The following is a 26625-nucleotide window of genomic DNA, read 5'->3' on the forward strand; positions in this document are numbered from 1 at the left end:
CTCGTTGCTGAAGGCCACACGCAGATGAAAACACTTCAGAAAACACTTTCAAGCGTCATTAAAAGCACTAACCATGTGTTCACTGAAACTGAGTGTGTGTTTGTGTAGTTGTTCATTTTGTGTTTAGGTATTTATTATGTGTATGTAGATGTTTTTGCGTGTGTGTCGATGTTTCACAGATTTCAGTCTGTCATCTTCAGGAGATCACACACACACACAGCACAAATGCACATCTTGTTCTTACCTGCTTTTGTCTCCACCCACTCACACACACGCACACACTCACGCAGTGTTTCCATGACAACCGTAGTGTCATTGCAGTGACGAGGCTGTTTCACAGTCGCCGTATAAATCATTACATGGAGCGTTTCCCAGGTGATAGTTGCCTGGTAACAGGCAGATTTGGGGGGGGGTGATGGGTCAGACACGCTCACAGCGGACGCTCGCGTGTTACCGGCTCAATTACACACGACGCGCACAAAAACATTCAGATTCCATCAAACGCTACAGCACCGCTGAGAACAGATGCACATGATGCTGCTGAGACTCTGTGTGTGTGTTTTTCTGCAGGAATAGGGATGTAGGTGCTGTTGTTTTACTGCACTGAAACAGTAAAAGTACATTGTTTCCTCACTGTATTTGTGTTCTGACATTATCCAGCATGCATTGAGAGAATGTACACCATTAAAACGTATGCATTCAAAATGCATTCTGGGTAATAAATCTTACCTTTACTGCCCAGCATGCAAGGTCAAGTGTCTGTGCATAAACACACATCCTCTCATATACACACATTCGGTCGCCATTCAGACGTGTTTTCCTTCAGAGTTCTGCTTATACCTGTGTGCATATATATATATATATATATATATATATAATTGACAGCCTTACATTTTTATGAAATATTAAAATATTATATAAATATAATTTTACTGACAGTCTATGAAATATTTTAAAAGTAAATATGTATAATATAGGTAGAAATTCTACTGATAGTCTTGAATAAAAATATTTTTAAAAAACTAAAATATTACATAAATATAAATACAAAATCTTTTTTAAATTTGAGTAAATATTGTGTATAAAACTTGTAGAAATTTTGCAGATGGACTTGAATAAAAATATTTTAAATATTAAAATTTTATGTAAATTTAATTTTACTGACAGTCAATGAAATATGTTTTTTAGTTTAGTAAATATGTAAAATACAGGTAGAAATTCTACTAAAAGTTTTGAAAAACAAATATTTAAAAATACTAAAATATTATAAAACTATCAATACTAATAATAATTATATATATATATATATATATATATATAAGATTTATATATATATATATATATATATATATATATATATATATATATATAAATCTTTAAAATTTTGTTTTAATAAGAACATATGATAGAGTTGTTATTTTGCATTTTGTATTATTATATTATTTAATATAGTATCATCAAAAATGCCAAACAACTTCTGATCGATCAGACCACTAATATAAATATATTGTTTTGCAGACATTGTATCGATACGTGCTGGAGGACGTTTATGAGTTCCCCATGCTGGAGAAGGACCTGAAGGAGTTCCAGAAACTTCTGCGGAGGAGACAGTGAGTCTCACACACACTTTTGCATTTTTAATTTCAATTGAACCATTTTAAGTAGCGAGGATCACTTGAACTTCTTCATAAATCAGTGTTAGCAGGTTATCTGTAAGGACATTTTGACACATGTGGCCCTTACAAGTAAACCAAAACCAATGCAGATGAACATACACATCATGAGGATGGAGCAGCGAGTTCCTCTTGAGCTCCTTACGTTTGTCATTTCATCAGCTTAGCCTCAGTGAATCGAGCTTAGCCTGGAAACATTCCCGTTCGGCCCGGATCCCGCATGCAGGTTCCTCCCGGTGGAGCAGTGCTCATCCTCAGGGTTTGGCAAGCATATGTTGGTAATTCCACTAAATGAGGGGACAGACTCGGAGGTGTGATTATGACTGCTGTGAGGGGTGGAGATATACTGTGCTCACGCCCATTTGAAGAGATCTGATTGGCTCCCCGAGGGGCAGATGGTAATTGGGTGTAACGTATGTGAGATGAGGAAAAGAGAGAAATGAACAATTGTGTCATTGATGTAACTGAGCATTGAGATGAAATGGAGAATTGATTCTTTAATAATCTCACGTGTTTGCTTTAGGGTTTTATAAGAGATCTCAATATTGTCTCAAACTATGCTCAGATTTGGATATCAGTATGATCTCAACCATTTCTCATTAAGTTCATTTGAATGTATTTAGTATCTCATTGTTTCTCCTGGACAGCAATGAGATTGAATTGAAACCTTTGCTTGAGCCTTTTTTTTTTTTATAGAGTTTCATAGGAGATCAATAATGCCTCAAACTGTGCTCATATTTGGAAATAAAAGTCAGAGATCTCAGTATGGACTCAAAAAGTTCTCATTAAGTTAATTTGAATGTGTTTAAGATCTCATTTGTGTCTCCTGGGCAGTAATGAGATTAAATTGAGACTTTTGTTTGAGTCTTTTTTGCTCTAGAGCTTCATAAGAGATCTCAATAATGTCTCAAACTGTGCTCAAATTTGCCAATAAAAGTCAGAGATCTCAGTATGACCTCAACCATTTCTCATTAAGTTCATTTGAATGTGTTTAAGATCTCGTTTGTGTCTCCTGGGCAGTAATGAGATTAAATTGAAACTTTTGTTTGAGTCTTTTTTGCTCTAGAGCTTCATAAGAGATCTCAATAATGTCTCAAACTGTGCTCAAATTTGCCAATAAAAGTCAAAGATCTCAGTGTGACCTCAACCATTTCTCATTAAGTTCATTTGAATGTGTTTAAGATCTCGTTTGTGTCTCCTGGACAGTAATGAGATTAAATTGAGACTTTTGTTTGAGTCTTTTTTGCTCTAGAGCTTCATAAGAGATCTCAATAATGTCTCAAACTGTGCTCAAATTTGCCAATAAAAGTCAGAGATCTCAGTATGGACTCAGACATTTCTCGTCAAGAGAATTTGAATTTATTTAAAATCTCCTTTATATCTCCTGGACAGTAATGCAATTAAAGGTTTTCTCAGGTTTGAATAGACAAGTCTGAGATCTCATTATGAACTCAACCATTTCTCATCAAGTTCATTTGAATGTGTTTAAGATCTCGTTTGTGTCTCCTGGACAGTAATGAGATTAAATTGAGACTTTTGTTTGAGTCTTTTTTGCTCTAGAGCTTCATAAGAGATCTCAATAATGTCTCAAACTGTGCTCAAATTTGCCAATAAAAGTCAGAGATCTCAGTATGACCTCAACCATTTCTCATTAAGTTCATTTGAATGTGTTTAAGATCTCGTTTGTGTCTCCTGGACAGTAATGAGATTAATGAGACTTTTGTTTAGTCTTTTTTGCTCTAGACTTTAAGAGTAATGAGCTCTTTAAGTGATTGAGACTTTTAAGTCATTTTTGAGTCTTTTTGCTCTAGAGCTTCATAAGAGATCTCAATAATGACTCAAACTGTGCTCAAATTTGCCAATAAAAGTCAAAGATCTCAGTATGACCTCAACCATTTCTCATTAAGTTCATTTGAATGTGTTTAAGATCTCGTTTGTGTCTCCTGGACAGTAATGAGATTAAATTGAGACTTTTGTTTGAGTCTTTTTTGCTCTAGAGCTTCATAAGAGATCTCAATAATGTCTCAAACTGTGCTCAGATTTGCCAATAAAAGTCAGAGATCTCAGTATGGACTCAGACATTTCTCATCAAGAGAATTTGAATTTATTTAAAATCTCCTTTATTTCTCCTGGACAGCAATGCAATTAAAGGTTTTCTCAGGTTTGAATAGACAAGTCTGAGATCTCATTATGAACTCAAACATTTCTCATCAAGTTCATTTGAATATCTTTAATCTCTCAATTATCTGTCTTGGAGATTATTGCAATCAAATTGAGACTTTAGCTTGAGTTTCCTACTTTTCAGACACCAGTAATCTCACGTCTCTTTTAAAATTTCAGAAATGATCTCAACAATGTCTCAAATTGTGCTCAAATTGGCCAAAACAGGCAAATTCTGCAATCAAAAGCTGGAGATCTCATTATGAACTCATTAAATTCTCCCAAAACCAATCTGAGCTGTTATGTACATTAATTTTATAGCTCTGTATGACAATTACTGGCTCATTTGTGTCTGTTTTCATTTTTTCTAATGGACTTTGGGAGAAACATTTGAGACAAATTTGAATCTCCTGAGCTCTAAAGCAACTTCTGAGCCCAATCATCTCACATTTGTCACAGAAAAAAAAAAGAAAGTCAGCGTCTCATTGTCCACAGAAATGTTTTGTGTTAAAATGAGGGACAAGACGATCATTTATCCTGCTGTTTCCCTGTTAAAACAAAACCTGTCACAGTGAGCAGCGCAGCGAGACAGAGACACAATAATGTCTTTCACTTCCTGTTAGAGCATCACTTCTCAGATAGATGGATGTAGTTGGCGACAGAGACAAATGTAGAGCGAGAGAGGAGTCTCACAAGAGACAGCTGGCCCACACGTCTCTCTCTGTCTGCCCAGACTGCTGCGGTGTCGCTCGTGACTGGCTGACAGAGGTGTTAAATCAGCCCGTCTCTCAGTTCACTTCCTACTGCAGCATCTGTCAGACTCACATTTCAGCAGCCATGAATGTCTCATTATGTGTCTCTAAGTTGCTTTCTCCCTTTTTTCCCCTCAGTACGGTGGACGACTATTCTCCACATCAAAAGGTGAGGGAAATTGTGAAAAGAAAGAAGAATTTACCCAAAAAATAAAAATTATGTACGTGGTTACAGGAGGCCATTCTCAAATGTTCCTTGTCCTTCCAGAATAAAGCGCTCTACCAGCAGCTGAGTCTGAAGGAGAACTGTGTTCCTCTCCGAGGGTCTCCAGTCGAGACTAAAGACGGTAATACCTCAGTCCTCTCATGTTGTGGGTTCTTCTGAGGGGTTTTTCTGCAAACATAAAATATATAGTACATACACCCACATATTTTAGGTGTGAAAGTCTCTGACAGTGTTTTTTTGAAATGCCCAAAATAAAGAGAAATGAAACAGAAATCAAAGCTAAACGACTATATCTAAACTGAAAAATAAATAATATATTTATAATACCTACATTTTTGGGATAAATGTAATTCATAAAAAAAGGGAAAAAAAGAAAAGAAAATTATATATAAAATATATATATACATTTGTTGGAAAAATGTTATATGAAAAAAATTGTTATATAATATAAATTATATATATATATATATTTTTATTTATTTATATAAATATTTATTTTTATATTTTGTCATTTTGCATATCAAATTATGTATATCACATTTTTTTGCATTTCTGTAGCAAAATGATAAAAAATATAAATAAATAAATAAATATAAAAAATAATTGTAAATAATATTATATATAATTATTATTATTTTTAATATCATTTTGCAACAGAATATATATATATATATATATATATATATAATTTATTTATATAAATATTTATTTTCATATTTGCCATTTTGCATATCAAATTATGTATATCACATTTTTTTTGCATTTCAGTATACAGTATACTATAACCATATCTGAAGATATTTTGTGTGCAAAATGATATACAAAATATAAAAATAAATATTAATAATTAATTGGTAATAATAATAATAATAATATATGTGTGTGTGTGTGTTTGTGTGTGTGTGTGTGTGTGTGTGTATGTGTGTATGTGTGTTTGTGTGTGATTTAATTGTAAACTTGACCTATATATATTTAATTAATTTTTATAAATATTTATTTTGATATTTTGTATATCAAATTATGTATATTACATTTTTTTGCATTGCAGTATAGATAATTGTCATGAAAAAAATGTTGCAATGCAAAACAAATGTCATATAACAAAACTGTCTGTGAAAAAATATATTCATTATATATAATATTTTAATCATTTTAATGCAATATAATGTGAATGTAATAACATTATAAAACAGCAATAGTACTACATTTCTTTATTCAGATATAAACTTGTTAAAATATAAATGTAAATAAAATATATTTATTACATTTTCTTTATAGAAAACTACATTAAAATAAATAATAATATCTAAATAATAAATTTGAATCTTTTTTTAAATATAATATATATATATATAATAAATAAAATAACAGAATAGGAATATCAATGAATATTCAAATGTATATGTAATTGCTTTATTTTTTGACTGGGATGAAATGAATCCAGACATATTTTTGACAGTTTTCATGAGATTCACTGATTAAAATGACTGAAAGTTCAGTGAGTCACTCTCTGTCTGTGGTTCTCGGTTTGTTTCTCAGTCATGTGTCGCGTGTACGTGAGCTGTGATTCGTATCTCAGTATGCGGGTGAAGCCTGCGGTCGTGGCTCAGGAGCTGCTGCACATCGTGGCTCAGCGGATGGACAGATCTGAAGACGACATGATGCTGGTGGTCCAGACGTACAGCGGAGGTTCAGACGCACGTGACTCAGACATAACCACAAACCTTTGTTTTTCCAGACAAACACACTCACTCTCTCTTCTGTGTCACAGAGAAGCGTGTCCTTCAGCCGCACGACAGTATTTATTCAGAGTCTCTGGTGGCGCCCGGCAGACTGATCGCCTGTCGAAGAGACCTCAGCGAGATCCTGGTAGGACAAACTATGTCAACTTTACATTGTAATTGTGTTCGATTTTGAGGTTTAAAGTCTGAATGCTCTTCTGTAATGGTGTTTGTGTCTCTCAGCCGCCCCTGACTGAATGTCCTGAGTTGGGACAGAAGCCTGTCAGACTGCTGGGTATCAACACGTGGGACGTGGCCGTGGCTCTTACCAACTTCGACTGGAATCTCTTCAACTCCATCCATGAGGTGAAGACACTGCTGTCATCATGAAATCAACTTTTGAATGACACATTTGCTCTTTGAAAACACATTTGGATGTTATCAGAACAGATGTGGATGTGGAATACGAAAAGCCTCTGTGATGACGTTCTCTCTCTCTCTTCCTCGCAGCAAGAGCTGATCTTCTACACGTTCAGCCGTCAGGCCAGCAGTGGACACACGGTGGCGCTGGAGTTCCTGCTGCAGCGCTGCAATGAGGTGCAGCAGTGGGTGATGTCAGAGGTGCTGCTGTGTCCGTCGCTCGGGAAACGAGTCCAGCTGCTCAAGAAGTTCATCAAGATCGCTGCTCAGTGAGTCTCAGTCGAAATGTGTTCAGACTTTATGTTCAGGATTCTCATCTGTCTGAAAGTAGTACAGAAGATTATTTCACAGATATAAATCAGAAAACAAATGCAGATCTGCTCTGATCAACCAATACTGCTGACTGATACTCATTATTTTTTATCTTTAATAAAATAATACATTAAAAATGTAAAATATAATTGATTCTTTTAGTTTATATTTTATTATTAAAATAATATAATACTGTTTTATGACATATAGTGACTGTTTAATAAAATAATATTAATATATTAAAATGTAAAAAAATATTTTAGTTTATATTTTATTAAAATTTAATACTGGTTGTTTGTGTTTGATAAAATAATATTATATTTAAATTATTTATTTTTTATTTTATCATCAACAATATAATAATTTTACATTTTATGACACTGATTACTCATGTTTAATATAAGATTATTGATATATACAAAATATTTTATTTTATTTTAGTTTGTATTTTATTATAAATATAATATTGAATTTTATGACAGATACTTTTTGTTTGACAAAATAATATTGATATATTTAAAAAAAAATGTATGACATTTAATGACATTTAATATAAAAATATTTATATATTAAAATATTTACATTTTATTTTAATATTGTAGTTTAAAATATAATAATACTGCTTTTGTGGCATATATGGGTTATTCTTGTGTATTAGAAAATGATATTGATATATTATGAATATAAAATATTTTATTTAGTTATCTTAAGTTTATATTTTATTTTTAACATAATAATGCTGCTGTTTTATGACGAACATACATTTTTATATGGATTTTTTTTTAATAAAGTAACATTAAATATATTATAAATAAATATATGTTTGCATATTTTAGTTTATATGCTGTTTTTTAAGAATACAATGTTTTATATTATTATTATTATTATTTACAATATATATTTTTTGTAATTGCTATTTTGTTTTGCAATCTAAATTTATTTTCAACCTTTTTTTAGATCATTTTCTAATTGTTTCTGACTTGAGAATGAATTACTGTTATTTATAAGTTATAAAGAGCAATTATCAGACCAAAATACCAAAAATACTTTCCCTGCTGTCATTCAAAGACTCAAAAAAATCAATGTATATCAAATATGATTTGATTCCATAAACCAAAATTGGTCAGTGTCAGTTTTTACCTTCATGTGTGGCACATGCATCAGCAGGTCAGTGAACAGACTGTGGTTAATATCTGTACTCTCAGAGAGGTTCTGGTAATGATGAGGTTAATCACTGTGTGGGAGTTTAAACTCTCTGTGGCTGGAAGGCAGTGACTGACTCGTGTGTGTGTGTGTGTGTGTGTGTGTGTTTCAGCTGTAAAGCGCAGAGGAACCTGAACTCCTCGTTTGCCATCATCATGGGCTTAAACACCGCAGCCGTCAGCCGCCTCAACCAGACATGGGAGGTAAAAACACCTTTACTGACTCTTATGATGACACTAGTTTAGTTTCCAAATAATTTGTCTCTCCACACTGAAAGGAAACAGAGGCAAAACCACCGAACATACAATGTTAAATGATGTTTAATAGACAGTCTGGTCTAACCAGCGCAATGTGAGAAAAACAGAAACCAACTAACCAGAAACTGATACCACTGAACACCGTTACTGACAATCCTCATTTTGGCTGCGTGAGATTCTCCAGCTTTGTTGTTGTTAAGCAACTGAAGCGCAAGCTGTTAAAGCTCCGCCCTCTTCTGGAAAGGGGGCGGGGAGCTCATTTGCATTTAAAGGGACAAACACAAAAACTGCATGTTTTTGCTCACACCCAAATAGAGGCAAATTTGACAAGCTATAATAAATGATCTGTGGGGTATTTTGAGCTGAAACTTCACACACACATTCTGGAGACACCAGAGACTTATATTACATCTTGTGAAAGTGGCATTATACTGTAGGTCCCCTTTAAGAATCCGCTTAACTGCGCTCAAAATGCTAGGGGGAAATGCTGGTATCACATTTTTAAAATTTCAGTACTGACTTGGTACCGAAGTACTGGTACTTTTGACTAGTCTGAACACAGTTTCAGGGTGTTAACAACGCAAAAGTCGGCATTAAACAGACGCTGCAATAGTATTTTCTATCCTATTATGACATATATCCAAGTGAAACGGCATCTTGAACAAGAAAAAATGTGGGACAGGGCTTGATTTTGTCCATGGGGAGTTGATTGGATGGTTGTGGTTTGCTATTGGTGGATCTCATGTGAGTGACAGGTTGCCCCGCCCTCACAACAGTAAACAAGTCATCAGAGAAGAGAAGAGATCCTGCAAGAGGAAGGGAAAGATATTTTGATTAAAGATCTCGAGGCACACAAATTTAAAAAAAATAATGATGTACATGGATAAATAATTTATAATAAATACTGCAATCCTCCATTAAAAATAAGAATTGTCAATTTTGATTTCATGGTGACTTTAAACAAGGAGGAGATATTCAGTTTCTGTGGCTCTCTTTCCTGCAGAAAGTTCCTGGAAAATTCAAGAAGCTTTTCTCTGAACTTGAGCTGTTGACGGTAAGTCAAACTCAGTTACATAAACATAAAACAAACATAAATATAGTTGTTTTGATTTCATGTCGACTTTATGAAATGTACATCCGTCGTCGTGCCTCAAGAGTAACGTAAAGAGATTCATCTGACTTCTTCCTCAGGATCCATCTATGAATCACAAAGCCTACAGAGACGCTTTCAAGAAAATGAAGCCGCCTAAAATACCCTTCATGCCTCTGCTGCTTAAAGGTAAACGTGCCGCCCGCTGATGTCAAGGAAATGATGACACAAGTGATGGCTTGTGATTTGTTTCTGGGTCTCGTAATGTTGTGATCTCTGTTGGTTTTCAGATATCACCTTCATCCATGAGGGGAACAAAACATTTCATGATAATCTGGTGAATTTTGAGAAGCTGGTGAGTGTCAGTGATTGAGAGTCTTCACCGGTCACTCTTCAGATGTGTTATTGATGTCTGTCTGTGTTTTCAGCACATGATCGCCGACACCGTCCGCCTCATTCGCCACTGTCAGACGGATCAAGCAGGTCAGTCTTTCCTCCTGTTGACTGTCCAATCACAAAGCTAATTTATGATTTTTACAAATCAAAATGAAAGCATCACACGATTGCCACAAGGTTTATTTAATATAAACACAGATTATGCCTTAAAATCAGGGATTTTTAGTGATTTTTTTTTAAATTTGGCATTCTGAGCAAAAACTGTAATTGTGAAAAAAAAATGCGGATCTTTGGTTTAGTAAAAAATGATTACAAAATAACATTATTAACCAGTTACCAGCATTTAAAAATTATGTTTTAATGTTTAATGTTTTCACTCTGAAACAATTTAAAAGGAATTTGGTTCCTGATTTTGTTCCTTGAACCATTTCTAATCTCTGGTTATATACTGTATATTAATAAATATATACAATATTTGAGTAGTATCATCCTTATCTTATTATAAGATATAAAATATTAAAACTACAATTTTATAAGCTATCATATCGGTGATCAGCCATAAAAATATGCATTTACAATTAAATAACAAATAATAAAGGTAATATATAAAAATAATAATAATAATATATATATACAGCTCACAGCTAATTATCAGCTAACTGTAATTATTTAGTTATTTTAGTTTATATTTTATTATTAAAATATAATAATGCTACTTTTTTTGACAGATTATTTTTGTTTAATAAAGTAATATTAAATATATTATAAATATATATTATATGTTTGCATATTTTTGTTTATATGCTGTTATTTAAGTACAAGAATACAATATTTTATATTATTATTATTTCTAAAAAAATTTGTTGTTCTAATTGCGATGTTTGCTGTGTTTTTTGCAATCTAAATGTTTGCAAATTTATTTTCAAAAATAAACGCTTTGTTTTAAAGTGTTTTCTAATTGTTTCTGACTTGAGAATGAATTAATGTTATTTAAAAGTATAAAGAGCAATTATCAAACAAGAATATCAACCAAATCATAACCAAACATACGTAATCTCTGGTTATAGACTCTATATTAATAAATATATGCAATATTTGAGTTATTATAATAGTATTAGCCAATCTTAGTGTTTTATATCATTATTATTTTGATTATTAAAACGTGCAAATGTATCATATTAGTGATCAGCTATAAAAAAATGCATTTATTTACTTATTTATTTTTTGTATTTACAGACACAGCTAATTATCCTGCAAATTGTCTATATTGATGCATCCATATGAATTAAGTTCTAATTAATATCTCAGGTCAAGCTTAGTGCGAAATGCAGCAGTGCCGCATCTCTCTCTCTTCATTAGAACTGAGGTGAATAAATCTTTTAACTCCATTGATTTCTCCGCTTCCCAGGAAATGAGCTTTCCCCGTGTGACAGTGCTGAAGTGCGATCGAGTGTCCATTACCTTCACATCATTGACAATCAGCAGACACTGTTTGAACTGTCTCACAGACTGGAGCCCAGAGTCTGAGAGAGCGAGAGCGCCGCCTGCTGGACGTTCACTGGAAACGCAGTTGCGCTCCTCACGGATAGGTTGAGTTGCTCTCACACATGACGGCATCTTCAGCGGACACACAGACCGATTCCAGCTCCCAGCACTGACTGAACGGACACTGTTAGTGGATATTAGTGGGATTTACTCCACCAGGGGGCGTCACAGAGCTCTTTCACAGCCAAATTGATGAGAGAACACAGTAAATCAGTCTGCTTGAGCACACAAGTTGTGTTCTCTTGATGTGAATAAAGTGTTTATTTCGTAATGTCAAAAATAGATAAGTCGATAAAAGCTTTTTACCTGTCCGCAGGAAAAGTGTAAACTTTAAAGCATTGTTTTGTTGAAATGCTACCAGCATTCTGGACCATATTTATATAAGAATTTATTACTTAGACAGTTAGGGCTGGGCGATATTATAGTGATAATAGTATATTAAAATTAATATTTTAATTTTAAAAAAGATGTAAAATATATATTTTAATTTTTTCAGCCTTTTGAACGTGTTCGGTATATATTAATTTTTATATATTTGCTCTGAAGGCTGATTTCTTCTAGGAATTTCAACCAAATAGAAATTGTTGCCAGTTAGATTGAAAATGTTTAATGCAAGTAGTAAAATACAGTAAATATAACAGTACATAAATAGCAATATTAACATATAAAAGACTTGATGCAAACAAATCATTGAATCAGAGATTTGAATTAGTTCATTAAAAAAATACAGTTTGAAAAGAATCAAACTTTTAATTGCTACTGAAGTCAAAATCAGAAACTCGATGGCCAAATAAAATCATCACAATGTTGCTTCATTTTATAAATATGATATTTTATAAACACACACACACACACACACACACACAAAAAATATCGCCCGGCCCTATTATAAACTCAGACTGAACGAACAAACACAACTGGTGTCAAAGGTCATGATGATGTCTTATAGAGCCAAGTACTCGCTTTATACTGAATCTTGTTATGTTGAGGGGTTTTTATTTCCTATTATTTAATGTTTCCAGTTTGATCTCAATCCAGATGTGACAGCAGCCAGTCTTTCCCATGACATGCCAGTGACTGAAGCTTTTCTTAAGTGTAATTGTTACAGTGACCTGACAGTATTATTTCATAGTAATTATTTCTTCGACCGTTCGATGGTCGAGGCTCTTGAAGATGTTAGTTTTGTGGAGTTTTTGCCCTTCACTCGCTCTCTGCCATTGCATTCGGATACAGTTGTTTATATTCGCAGTTCTGAAGCTCTTGTGTGAAACTCATTTCCGTTTTAAAGAGATTTTAAAGTGACATGCATGCATATTGTATTTGCACTTACATCTTTGTTTGTACATTATCGTGTAAGAATGTATATACGTTTATAAATGTAAAGAAATAAGTTGAGAGTCATTTGCAAACACACGTTTCTGTGCCAAGCACTATTACGGGAGAGCAATGCAATATGAGAACATTTTAATATTGTGAAATGTTTTATAAAAGCCTTAGCTGCAGCAATGAACCCCGCTCTGTTCTGATGTGATGTGATCCAGCACAGATCAAAACTACTTCTTAAATGGGATTTGATGTCAAAATCTGAGTTTGGTTACATCGCTTCGTTTTCTTTACCACGATTGGTTCAAATTTTAAAGGGAATTCTAGATTTCTAAATGAACAGCTCAGGAAAGAGTCAGAGTTTTTAGGCCACAGACGGCTGATTTTCTACAGTATTTGTACGGTGTAATTCGGCTCGCTGTGCCCTCTGAACTCCATCTGTTTCCACACTGCCACATTTGTTCACAGACACAGAAGTGCAAACATCTCACCTGAATGTCCTGTGATTGACAACACAGAGCTTTTAATGTATGTATATCTATATCTATAGCACTTGTGTTATTTTGTGTTTGAAGGGTTGTTTCCAGGCACAGAACATACTATGTGTCATTCACAGATAGAGATGCTGATCAAAATAATTGCCTGTCTGATGGTTTGGTGAATCTTACAAAAAATGTCAGGGTCACACATTTCACCCCAAGGAGTAATAAATAAGAAATGAAAAACATCCTTTATTTTATTTCACAACAAATACTACCATGATGTATGCTTCACTATTTAAATACATTTTAATTGTTATTATTATTATTTGCAGTAAACAATTTCAAGGGGTCGGTTTATTTATTTATTTATTTATTTTTTGTTTAAATGTGCTTAATTGTCATGAAAATAATGTCACAATGTGAGAAAAAAAAGTTTTCAAGTATTTTTTTCTTTTTTGTTAAATTTTGGGGTGAAATATCCGGAGCCCCGCACATGACATGCAGAGAAAAAAGTAAATCACTAAAAGGTGCGCGCGATTTACTAATTTGTTCCCTTGATTCGCTAAAACGTGCGCACGATTTACTATTTCGTTCCCTTGATTAGTAAAAAATGCGCACGATTTACTATTTCGTTCCCTCCATTAGTAAAACATGCGGACAATTTACTATTTCGTTCCCTCGATTAGTAAAACATGCGCACGATTTACTATTTCGTTCCCTCGATTCGCTAAAACGTGCGCACGATTTACTATTTCATTCGTTCAATTAGCTAAAACGTGCGCACGATTTACTATTTCGTTCTCTCGATTCGCTAAAACGTGCACACGATCTACTATTTCGTTCGTTCGATTAGCTAAAACGTGCGCACGATTTACTATTTCGTTCCCTCGATTCGCTAAAACGTGCACACGATTTACTATTTCGTTCCCTCGATTTGCTACAACGTGCGCACGATTTACTATTTCGTTCCCTTGATTCGCTAAAACGTGTGCACGATTTACTATTTCGTTCCCTCGATTAGCTAAAACGTGCGCAAGATTTACTATTTCGTTCCCTCGATTAGCTAAAACGTGCGCACGATTTACTATTTCGTTCCCTCGATTCGCTAAAACGTGTGCACGATTTACTATTTCGTTCCCTCGATTAGCTAAAACGTGCGCACGATTTACTATTTCGTTCCCTGATTCGCTAAAACGTGCGCACGATTTACTATTTCGCTCATTTGATTAGCTAAAACGTGTGCACGATTTACTATTTCGTTCCCTCGATTCGCTAAACGTGCGCACGATTTACTATTTCGTTCCCTTGATTCGCTAAAACGTGCACAAGATTTACTATTTCATTCGTTCGATTCACTAAAAGGTGCGCACGATTTACTATTTAGTTCCCTTGATTCACTAAAACGTGCGCACGATTTACTATTTCCTTCCCTTGATTCGCTAAAACGTGCACACGATTTACTATTTCGATCCTTCGATTCGCTAAAAGGTGCACACAATTTACTATTTCATTCATTCGATTCACTAAAAGGTGCGCACGATTAACTATTTCCTTCCCTGGATTCGCTAAAACGTGCACACGATTTATTATTTCGATCCTTCGATTCGCTAAAAGGTGCGCACGATTTACTATTTCGTTCCCTCGCTAAAACGTGCGCACGATTACTATTTCGTTCCCTTGATTCGCTAAAACGTGTGCACGATTTACTATTTCGTTCCCTCGATTAGCTAAAACGTGCGCAAGATTTACTATTTCGTTCCCTCGATTAGCTAAAACGTGCGCACGATTTACTATTTCGTTCCCTCGATTCGCTAAAACGTGTGCACGATTTACTATTTCGTTCCCTCGATTAGCTAAAACGTGCGCACGATTTACTATTTCGTTCCCTAGATTCGCTAAAACGTGCGCACGATTTACTATTTCGCTCATTTGATTAGCTAAAACGTGTGCACGATTTACTATTTCGTTCCCTCGATTCGCTAAAACGTGCGCACGATTTACTATTTCGTTCCCTTGATTCGCTAAAACGTGCACAAGATTTACTATTTCATTCGTTCGATTCACTAAAAGGTGCGCACGATTTACTATTTCGTTCCCTTGATTCACTAAAACGTGCGCACGATTTACTATTTCCTTCCCTTGATTCGCTAAAACGTGCACACGATTTACTATTTCGATCCTTCGATTCGCTAAAAGGTGCACACAATTTACTATTTCATTCATTCGATTCACTAAAAGGTGCGCACGATTAACTATTTCCTTCCCTGGATTCGCTAAAACGTGCACACGATTTATTATTTCGATCCTTCGATTCGCTAAAAGGTGCGCACGATTTACTATTTCGTTCGTTCGATTAGCTAAAAGGTGCACACAATTTACTATTTCATTCATTCGATTCACTAAAACGTGCGCACGATTAACTATTTCCTTCCCTGGATTCGCTAAAACGTGCACACGATTTATTATTTCGATCCTTCGATTCGCTAAAACGTGCGCACGATTTACTATTTCGTTCCCTCGATTCGCTAAAACGTGCGCACGATTTACTATTTCGCTCATTTGATTAGCTAAAACGTGTGCACGATTTACTATTTCGTTCCCTCGATTCGCTAAAACGTGCGCACGATTTACTATTTCGTTCCCTCGATTTGCTACAACGTGCGCACGATTTACTATTTCGTTCCCTTGATTCGCTAAAACGTGCACAAGATTTACTATTTCATTCGTTCGATTCACTAAAAGGTGCGCACGATTTACTATTTCGTTCGATTCACTAAAACGTGCGCACGATTTACTATTTCCTTCCCTTTTCGTAAAACGTCCGATTTACTATTTCGATCCTTCGATTGCTAAAAGGTGCACACAATTTACTATTTCATTCATTCGATTCACTAAAAGGTGCGCACGATTAACTATTTCCTTCCCTGGATTCGCTAAAACGTGCACACGATTTATTATTTCGATCCTTCGATTCGCTAAAAGGTGCGCACGATTTACTATTTCGTTCGTTTGATTAGCTAAAACGTGCACACGATTTACTATTTCGTTCCCTCGATTCGCTAAAACGTGTGCACGATTTACTATTTCGTTCCCTCGATTAGCTAAAACGTGCGCACGATTTACTATTTCCTTCCCTGGATTCGCTAAAACGTGCGCACGATTTATTATTTCGATCCTTCGATTCGCTAAAAGGTGCGCACGATTTACTATTTCGCTCATGTGCGGGGCTCTGTGTTGGGTTGCATAAACTGTTTAGACTAGTCTAAGTTAGTCATCTCATTGTTTCCTCAAGACTGGTCATAACTTTGTCAGTTACATAAAAAAAGTATATTTTACTAATTTGAATTGGCAAAGCAAGTAATACTGATTAGCCCTAACTAATTACTATTTGATCAGACTAGATCTTAAAACAGTCTTAACTTGGCCTTTGGATCTTTTTTGACAGTTTTTGTAAGATTCTCTCGGTTAAATTGATTATTTTGAGGTTTGCTGTTCTAAAGCTGTAAACCTCAGGCTCCGGGTCCTGTAATGATGAGAGTCTACAAATTAATTTCAATAGAGAGGAAACAGGACTGACCTGTCGTTGTCAAAAAAGCAGTACAGAAAGCCACTGATGATGAACATTATGGGGAGTTGTTGTAATCTGCAAATGTAAATATAGATATGCTCTGAATATAAGACTTCATGTTAAAAAAGACAGATTCAAAGCAATATATTTACAGTCTGTTGCTATAGAAACCACACGTCTTTTCTATAACCTGCATTTTTACAATAATGTTCAAAGGCAAATGTCAATAAAAGATTTATGTAACATTATATGCTGTCTTAAATGAATTAATTATTGTAATCATTTTTGGTAATAATTTCAAAAGTATGAGCCAAAATTTGAATCCTCATCACAGCACAACCTTCAGAGCTCCATCCACATCCACACACACACACACACACACACACACACATACACACACACACAGAGAGTACATCAAACACCGTATACAATACAAAAGACAATCCCTTCCATTGACTCCCTACATTCCTTTGGGTCGTAAAACCTTCTTACCTTGCTGATGTGTCTTTGTTGCCATGGTAACCAGAGGCCTTTACTACCTATTGGGGGTTGTTCACAGACACTTTGGCACCTCGTTTTATTGCTGTGTGAGGGGTCTGTTGAACTATTTGTTAAAAATAAGGAATAATTGTGTCTGATCGGTCATAAATTATAACATTGAAGTATGTTTTATAAACATGTTAGCAAGTATTAGTTCTAATTGTTCTTAACAAGTAAAGTTTTATTAAATACTAGCCACTATTGTAATAAGAACTTTTATCTAATGAATAAGTAGTTTATTTAAAAATGTATCTAAGAATAAACACTAGTAGCATGAAAACTAGTACGTTTTAAGGATTAAATGTTAAAATGGCTTGCCATACTTGGGGAAATTTAAGGTAGGCCTACATTTTCGTGTCTGTGAGCAGTGTGTACAAGCTTGACGACTAATGAAAATAGATTGACTATTAAAAAGACTTAATAAATAGAACGTTACAACAGAATTGTATTTGGTCTCTCTTTTTTTATGTAATGTTATTATGTTATAAATATACTTAACCAGGAAAATTAAGTGTAACATGGACATAAATCTACATTTGATAAATAAAAGAAAATGTGAGGAATTTGTCTCCTCATTTTAAAACACAACTGGTTCTGAGACATACTCGTCCTCAACCAGAGTAGTCATAAAACCAAATAGGCTACAAACGAAATAATCTTTAGGGTAATTTTATGAATAAAGGTGGGAAATTAATCACATGTTGGAAAACAAAACTTTGGGTAGGGGGAGGGGTGTGGCGCCGCCCCCGATGTTCTCTGAACGCCCCTGTTGAGAAACGCTTTACTACAGCGTCTCATTCTGCAGATGAGGACTGTAACCTACAAGACTCCGCGGGATTGGACTAGGAAGGACTCAGCTGCCTCACTAGAGTTTGAGAAGCAAGATAGTGTGATGATAAAGATGGAGCAGAATGAAAACATCCAGACGACACAAACACCAGATGTGAAGACGAAAACCTGCCAGTCTTCACCAGGGCAAGATCGGACGAATGTAAAACAGGGCAAGTTGATTATCTACACTTACGTCAATCTGTATCTGTTTATTGTTGTTCACGAAGATAAAATGATACCAAAAAGATTTGCATGAACAGATTGGTAAAGGTGTAGCCTACATAAGATTGCAAGCGCAAATCTGTGTATAAAATAAACTGTTGCGGATGACTTGCAAAAGTGACTTGTATAGAGCAAAACCCCGAAATAATCAGATATACTCTTCCGTCTTTCTTCCGATTAGTTTTGGGTATGATTCTCTCAAGCCCAAAGTATGCGTACAGTCATTTTCAAAGTATAGAGGGTATGCATTGACGTCACTTTCCCGCCGGAACGCGCTCCCTCAGCCGGACTGAGTGGCAGAAGAGCCTGCTGCATGACTGAATTTAGGCTGCCGCTTCTCTTGAACTGAGGCTACAGCAATCTGGCTCTACACATTAAACAGCACCAAAATGGTATTTATTTTTAGAATCTCATAATAAGAAAGACGTCATTTGAAATCTGAGACTTTGCTTCATATCAAAAGTAACAAAGCACAAAGATTATTGCGATTTATTGGATGGGAGGCACGCTACATGTTCTGTTCATTCATCAACTGAAAACAGACTAGACTAATTGATTCTTGGGATTTAAGAATTGATATCGGTTCGTAAAAATGAGAATCGATTAAAATCGAGAAATCAATATTTTTTTTTACCCAGCCCTAGTAAAACTACCTGAATTATTCAAAAGAATGATTTCTTCACAAACCATGGGAACCTTTTTATTTATATTTCTTCATTATGGTCATTTTACTTTGTTTTATTATTATTAAAATGCAGCTATTAGACTTACAGAAAAAGAAGTCACTGCCTATGCAACTTGGACTTTGATATTTAAATGTTAATTTGTTTCTAAAACTTGATATTTAAATGTCAGTTTGTTTCTAAAACATATATGCACACAATTTTTGACTGAATATTTTTTGAATGTTTGTGTTATGTGAGTAGGTGGTCCTTCATGTTGTCCATGTAGTGTTAATGCTACAAATACAATGTGGCCACATGCATCTATGTCCACCTCCAAAGTTGGATCTTAGTTTCTCATTTAGGGCCTGTTTACACCTGGTCACTTCATGTGTTTTCTCTGATCGGATAGCTATCTGATCGTGAAAAGACCAGGGGTCTCATTTATAAAACTGTGCGTAGGATCCCTACTAAAATTGTACGTACGCGCAAAAGCTAGATTCTGCGTACGCACATTTATAAAACCATGCGTACGCCAGAACCTGCGCACAAATCCCTTTATAAATCCCAGTCAGCAGAAGATTGTGCGTACGTGCATCTCCACCCTGTCTCCTCCCCGAAATCACCATATATGGAGCTTACGACGCCTAGTTTTACTATGCATAACCTCATCTGCATATCATTTACATACATATTCCCATCCACGTGACACCACGGTTAACACCGTCAAAGGTACAAGACATTGGAAAATATTAGATATGGACATTTTGTGCCACACATTATATTGATAAAGATCATCCAATATCCTCTTTATGTTTTAGAATAAATATATCAAAATATCCATAAAAACAAAATTGTATAAAATACTTCAGATAAAGGTTTTAGAATAGAGTTGATTCATTCATTTTCACTGGCCAGATAGTATTTTAGTTTTAAACAATTCAAATCACATTTATGCAGTTTTGCTGATAAGGTAAACATATCTTTTAGGAAGTTTATAGGCTATTTTTAGTGGAAACAGATCGGCCTACTTATTTATTGCAGTGTAAATACAATTGTCTGACTCGGCACGTCACTGACAAAGTATTTTAAAAAGAAAACATGCAAATCTTACCGTTTTCCTCAAATTATATCCTTCAAATGGTAATTGTTTGAAGATCCTTCACACGACATCAACACCTCCTGCAGCTGTGGTTGTACAATAAGATATTATTGGACCTATTCAAACTGGACAACGGACCGTTCGACCACCGAATCCAGCAGTGTCTTCCATAATATCGAAGTTAAGTGTGCATCACTGATCGTCATTCTCGAAAAACTATTTTGTCATAACATCTGCAGTTTAGTTTAAAGAGGAATCATTGTGCTCCCAGCGCTCCTCGCTTTCATTAAAGCAGCGTGTCACTGGAAAAGTGATCGAAAGTAGCACATCTACTATCTCAATTCATATCACTTTTGTCTCCAGAATGTGCGTACGCACAGCTCAAAGTTTGTTTAAAGGTGCGCACATTCTCCCGTCAAGTTTGTTTTTATAGATCACAACCTTTGCGTGGGAACTGGCGTACGCACGTTTCCAGCCCCGTTTTATGCGTACGCACGCTTTATAAATGAGACCCCTGGGGTCTCATTTATAAAACTTTGCGTAGATTTCATCCTAAAAGTGTACGTACGTGCAAAAGCTAGATTCTGCGTACGCACAAAAAAAAACAGATTTATAAAACCATGCGTACTCCAGAACCTGCGCACAAATTTCTTTATAAATCCCAGTCAGTGGAAGATTGTGCGTACGTGCATCTCCACCCTGTCTCCTCCCCAAAATCACCATATATGGAGCTTAGGATGCCTAGTTTTACTACGCATAACCTCATCTGCATATCATTTTCATGCATGTTCCCATCCACGTGACAAAATGGTTAACATTTGTGCCATACACATTACATTGCTAAAAATCATCCAATATTCTTATGTTTAAGAATAAATATATCAAAATTGTATTAAATACTTAAGATAAAGGTTTTAGAATAGAGTTGATTCATTCATTTCCACTGGCCAGATAGTATTTTAATTGTTTTAAACAATTCGAATCAAATTTATGCAGTTTTGCTGATAAGGTGAACATATCTTTTAGGAAGTTTATAGGCTATATTTTTAGTGTAAACGGATATGCCTACTTATTTATTGCAGTGTAAATACAATTGTCTGTCTCGGTGCTTCACTGAAGTATTTTAAAAAGGAAACGTGCAAATCTTACCATTTTCCTCAAATTATATTCTTCAAATACAGTGGTAATTGTTTGAAGATCCTTCACACGACATCAACACCTCCGTGCAGCTGCGGTTTAGTAAGCTATTATCATTGGAACTATTCAAACAGGACAAGGGACCGTTCGACCACCGAATCCAGCCGTTTCTTCCATAGTCTATCGTCTATTAAGTGTGCATCACTGATCATCGATCTCGCTAAAATATTTTGTATAACATCTGCAGTGTAGTTTAAAGAGGAATTATTATGCTCCTAGCACTCCTCGCTGTCATTAAAGCAGTGTGTCACAGGAAAAGTGATAGAAAGTAGCACATCTGCTATGTAAATTCATATCACGTTTGTTTAACTTCTCCATAATGTCTGCTAATGTAATTTACGTTCTTATCGCCATTAGTGAAAGTGTAACATTAATGTAAATGTGTAAATCAAAATGAAAACGTGAGTTTCCATGCGAGTTTAAAGGTGCCCTAGATTCAAAAATTGAATTTACCTCGGCATAGTTGAATAACAAGAGTTCAGTACATGGAAATGACATACAGTGAGTCTCAAACACCATTGTTTCCTCCTTATATAAATCTCATTTGTTTAAAAGACCTCCGAAGAACAGGCGAATCTCAACATAACACCGACTGTTACGTAACGGTCGGGATCATTAAGATGTACGCCCCCAATATTTGCATATGCCAGCTCATGTTCCCAACATTATGAAAGGCATTAGACAAGGGCAGCCAGTATAAACGTCTGGATGTGCACAGCTGAATCATCAGACTAGGCAAGCAAGCAAGGACAATAGCGAAAAATGGCAGATGGAGCAATAATAACTGACATGATCCATGATAACATGATATTTTTAGTGATATTTGTAAATTGTCTTTCTAAATGTTTCGTTAGCATGTTGCTAATGTACTGTTAAATGTGGTTAAAGTTACCATCGTTTATTACTGTATTCACGGAGACAAGATTGTCATTATTTTCATTTTTTAAACACTTGCAGTCTGTAGAAATTATAAACACAACTTCATTCTTTATAAATCTCTCCAACAGTGTAGCATTAGCCGTTAGCCACGGAGCACAATCAAACTCATGCAGAATCAAAAGTAAACTTCCAAATAAATACCATACTTACACGATTAGACATGTTGCATGACGAACACTTTGTAAAGATCCATTTTGAGGGTTATATTAGCTGTGTGAACTTTGTTTATAGCTGTTTAAGGCATGCATGAGCTCTGTTTTGTGCGTACACACGCTTTATAAATGAGACTCCAGGTCTAAATGCCCTTCGAAACATTCGAGATGGATATAAATCCGATCACTCAAACCACTTCAGGAGTGATTCTGGGATGCATTCCAGTCAAAACTGAACAGGTCTAAATGCAACTGGTTGTTGAAACCACATATGTAAATTTAACTCCTCCCAAAAATACTAAAAAATAAACGTGTGAGCGTGTGTTAAGGGCTAAATAGCATGTTATAGCCAGATATGACAGCGCTACTGCAGCACGCATCGCCGCAGATGAGCAGCTGATATCTGTTCAGTAAGACAACATGTAAACACGCAAATCAAGCTGAAAAGAAGTCTCAGGCACTCAAAGCACAATAATCTTCATTAAAAGTAATGAGAGTAAATGATCTTACCAGTGCTGTTGCCACGCTCTCTCCTATTGCGTCTTTGATTTTGAAATAAGCTGATGGTCAATAAAATACAGCTCATATTTGTTGCTTTTAGTGACGTGAACTCTGCATATAGCGCGGGAATTGAAGATCGGATATAGATACGTTTTGCGGAGAAACATTTATGTGGCCAAGTGTAAATGCAATCGTTTTTATAAATCTGATAGCTATCTGATCATAGAAAAGGAAATGCAAATTGCATTTTAAAAATATCCTTGTATTACTGTAGAGCCCTGTGCGGGACTGATTTCCTTAACCCGCACCCGCCCGCTCCCGCTGAATATCTGACCAAGACCGCCCGCTCCCGCAACCCACATGTTCCACTCCCGCCCGCGCCCGCAAAGTTTGTGTCCACTCCCGCCCGCTCCCGCGGACTTTCTCTCAGAGCTTGTAAAAAAAAAAGGCCTAAACAAATACTCTCAGACTAAATTCGGTCAAATTAACATCCAGAATACCAGACTTTAAACATGATTGCGTTTAAATAAGATGAAGTAGCCGCAAAACCAAAGCACCACACGTGATAAAATCATTGGGTATTTTTTTATTAGCGTTATAAAACATTAACCGTTAACAAAACCACAACTAGCGGCACCTCAGTTTTTAAACGGCTACTGCATACACACTCACCGAACGATTAACTAAACAAGCAGTTTAAATAACAGTTTAAGTAAATAAGCCAAGCACAATACGAAATAACTTTAACTTAAACACATAGATATACTTTAAACAAATTAAATACAAAATGAAGTAAATAAATTAAATGGAATACCTTGCTTAACAGGCTATTGCAAAGAAAATAAATAATACTAATAAATAAATAAAAATAACGTAGCCTACTTAAACGAATGATCACTGGGCCTTGCATTGCTTACTCCATATTACTATGAAGGGAAAGTATATTGCTGACTGACTGCGGTCGCAGACTTGTGCGTCTTTCTTCCATGTTCTGTCCACACACACTGAATGCCCTCTCTGACGGTGCACTAGATCATGCGAGAATGCTCAAAATAAAACGTGCGAATTTTAAGAATTGTTTCCAAGTGTCTGCTTTTTCTTGCTTTGCTTTTGTCAAGTAAAGAGCCGCTTTAATTTTCTTCTCAACTTCATTTGTTGACTCCATTTATATTACACGCCAAATCCCACCGTTTCCCGCGGGTCTCCCGCAAAGTTTTCTGACCGCCCACTCCCGCCCGCAGCAAAGGTAAAACCGCCCGCTCCCGCGAGATTTGCGTTGGGTCCCGCGGGTCCCGCGGGAGCCCAAACCCAATGCAGCCCTCTATATTACTGTTACCAATAACATGAGAATGACATATTTAATCTGTAGTATATCAAAGATAAAAAAAGACCCGTTGCATTGTCATTGGGGTGCATAAATTAATTTGGCTATCTAACCTGTATTGTCCTTCAATTGATATTTGATATTGATCTTTTAATATTCATTTTAGATGAGAAGGAACTGAAAGAAGATTCCATCACTTGCCATCAAGTTGGGATGTGGTTCAATCAACAAGCAAACCTTAAGCAGCACATTAAAACTGAACAGAAGCCTTTTACCTGTTCTCAGTGTGGAAAGTGTTTTACATTGAAACAAAACCTTGAAATTCACATGAGAATTCACACTGGAGAGAAGCCTTTCACCTGCTCTCAATGTGGAAAGGGTTACATAATCAAACGAAACTTTGAGAATCACATGAGAATTCACACTGGAGGGAAGCCTTTTACCTGCCCTCAATGTGGAAAGAGGTTTGTAAAGAAAAAAGGCCTTGAGAATCACATGAGTATTCACACTGGAGAGAAACCTTTTGCCTGCTCTCAGTGTGGAAAGAGTTTCATACAACAAAGTAGACTTAAGGTTCACATGAGAATTCACACCGGAGAAAAGCCTTTCACCTGCTCTCAGTGTGGAAAGAGTTTCATAGTGAAAATATGCCTTGAGAATCACATGAGAATTCACACTGGAGAGAAGCCTTTCACCTGCCCTCAGTGTGGAAAGAGTTTCATAGAGAAAAGTTGCCTTAAAAATCACATGAGAATTCATACTGGAGAGAAGCCTTTCACCTGCTCTCAGTGTGGAAAGAGTTTCAGCAAACAAGATAGTCTTAATAATCACATGAGAATTCACTCTGGATCTAAACCTTTCTTCTGCCATTATTGTATAAAGAGTTTCACATTTAAAAGAAGTCTTGAGTATCACATGAGAATTCACATTGAAGGGAAGCCTTTCACCTGCTCTAAGTGTGGTAAGAGTTTCACAGTGAAACAAAGCCTTGAGAGTCACATGACAATTCACACTGGAGAGAAGCCTTTCACCTGCTCTCAGTGTGGAAAGAGTTTCACAGTGAAAAAAACCCTGATGAGTCACATGAGATTTCACACTGGAGAGAATCTTTTCACCTGCCCTCAGTGTGGAAAGAGTTTCACAGCGAAACTACACCTTGAGCGTCACATGAGAATTCACACTGGAGAGAAGCCTTTCACCTGCCCTCAGTGTGGAAAGAGTTTCACATTGGAAAAAAGCCTTGAGCGTCACATGAGAATTCACATAGAGAAGACTGTCCTCAGTATCGGATGAGTTTAAAAATGCACCAAAAACAGTTTAGCACCAACTCTATTCAAACAAACCTGAACAAGCTAATCACGTTCTTCTGGATCGCTTGAAAATCACAGGCAGGTGTGCTCAAGCAGGTTGGAAATAAATTTTGCTTGACCATGGGTCCCCAGGAGCAGGGTTGAAGACCTATGTTTTATGTCAATGGGTCAATGGGAAATTTTGGTCAGGATGCCAGGTTTACAGCCTTACTCTTTAGCAAGTGTTCATGCGAGAGATAATTGCAGCAATCATAGTCATAATCTTTATTATTAATATGAAAAATTGTACAGCCCTAACAAAAATGTTGAAATAAGTTTCATTAATCTGTCCAAGCCAGAACTGTAACTGATGGAAAGAATCTCTACATGTCATGTTTACTCTGTTTTTGTTTTAATGGACTCTTTCAATTAGGGGCCAAGCACCGAAGGTGCTTAGGCACCTATTGTTATTGTTAGTTTTCTTATTATTATTATTCTTCCGCTCTTGGAGTCTATGGCAGCCCATAGAACCGTATGGTAAAAAGTTGTGAAATTTGGCACACAGTTAGAGGACAGTCTGAACTGTGTCCATAGCCAATTTGGAGTCTCTAACTCAATCCCTCTAGCGCCACCAGCTGTCCAAAGTTGCACTTCTGTTTATGCTAATAACTTTTGAACCGTATGGCCTAGAAACAAAATTCTTTTTTCCTCTGATTCCTTGGGTCAAGTCGAATCGAT

The 26625-nt window shown here is 35.7% G+C and overlaps 2 protein-coding genes and 1 long non-coding RNA gene across 3 annotated transcripts in view; all 3 read left to right on the forward strand.

The window, feature by feature from the left end:
* rapgef5a (Rap guanine nucleotide exchange factor (GEF) 5a) overlaps positions 1–12617 on the forward strand; it is a 70987-nt gene extending 58370 nt beyond the window's left edge. Inside the window, exons 14-26 of the mRNA XM_048203520.1 lie at positions 1519–1610; positions 4724–4754; positions 4854–4932; positions 6351–6500; positions 6583–6680; positions 6776–6898; positions 7043–7221; positions 8580–8670; positions 9728–9778; positions 9916–10003; positions 10105–10169; positions 10243–10297; positions 11619–12617. Of these exons, the coding sequence (XP_048059477.1) occupies positions 1519–1610; positions 4724–4754; positions 4854–4932; positions 6351–6500; positions 6583–6680; positions 6776–6898; positions 7043–7221; positions 8580–8670; positions 9728–9778; positions 9916–10003; positions 10105–10169; positions 10243–10297; positions 11619–11737 (1221 nt within the window). The 3' untranslated portion in view covers positions 11738–12617. The remainder of the gene's footprint in view (positions 1–1518; positions 1611–4723; positions 4755–4853; positions 4933–6350; positions 6501–6582; positions 6681–6775; positions 6899–7042; positions 7222–8579; positions 8671–9727; positions 9779–9915; positions 10004–10104; positions 10170–10242; positions 10298–11618) is intronic.
* A 2285-nt stretch (positions 12618–14902) lies between these two features.
* LOC125276204 lies at positions 14903–17376 on the forward strand. Its single transcript, XR_007186587.1, has 3 exons — positions 14903–15174; positions 15883–15924; positions 16417–17376. It is a non-coding gene; the product is annotated as an uncharacterized LOC125276204 (long non-coding RNA).
* A 992-nt stretch (positions 17377–18368) lies between these two features.
* On the forward strand, positions 18369–26312 carry LOC125276138 (gastrula zinc finger protein XlCGF57.1-like). Its single transcript, XM_048203629.1, has 2 exons — positions 18369–18669; positions 24765–26312. Exons 1-2 carry the CDS (start codon positions 18474–18476, stop codon positions 25889–25891), a joined length of 1323 nt encoding a protein of 440 aa, XP_048059586.1. The 5' UTR covers positions 18369–18473; the 3' UTR covers positions 25892–26312.
* Positions 26313–26625: the final 313 nt, after the last annotated feature.

This window comes from Megalobrama amblycephala, linkage group LG9, assembly GCF_018812025.1.
Source record: "Megalobrama amblycephala isolate DHTTF-2021 linkage group LG9, ASM1881202v1, whole genome shotgun sequence".
NCBI classification, from domain to species: Eukaryota; Metazoa; Chordata; class Actinopteri; order Cypriniformes; family Xenocyprididae; genus Megalobrama; species Megalobrama amblycephala.

Bases quoted from the DNA above. Each gene is read 5' to 3' on its own strand.
- LOC125276138 (XM_048203629.1), top strand. From the start codon at position 18,474: ATGAGGACTGTAACCTACAAGACTCCGCGGGATTGGACTAGGAAGGAC. The intron at 18,670-24,764 runs GCAAGTTGATTA...TATTCATTTTAG, and splicing joins TCGGACGAATGTAAAACAGG to ATGAGAAGGAACTGAAAGAA.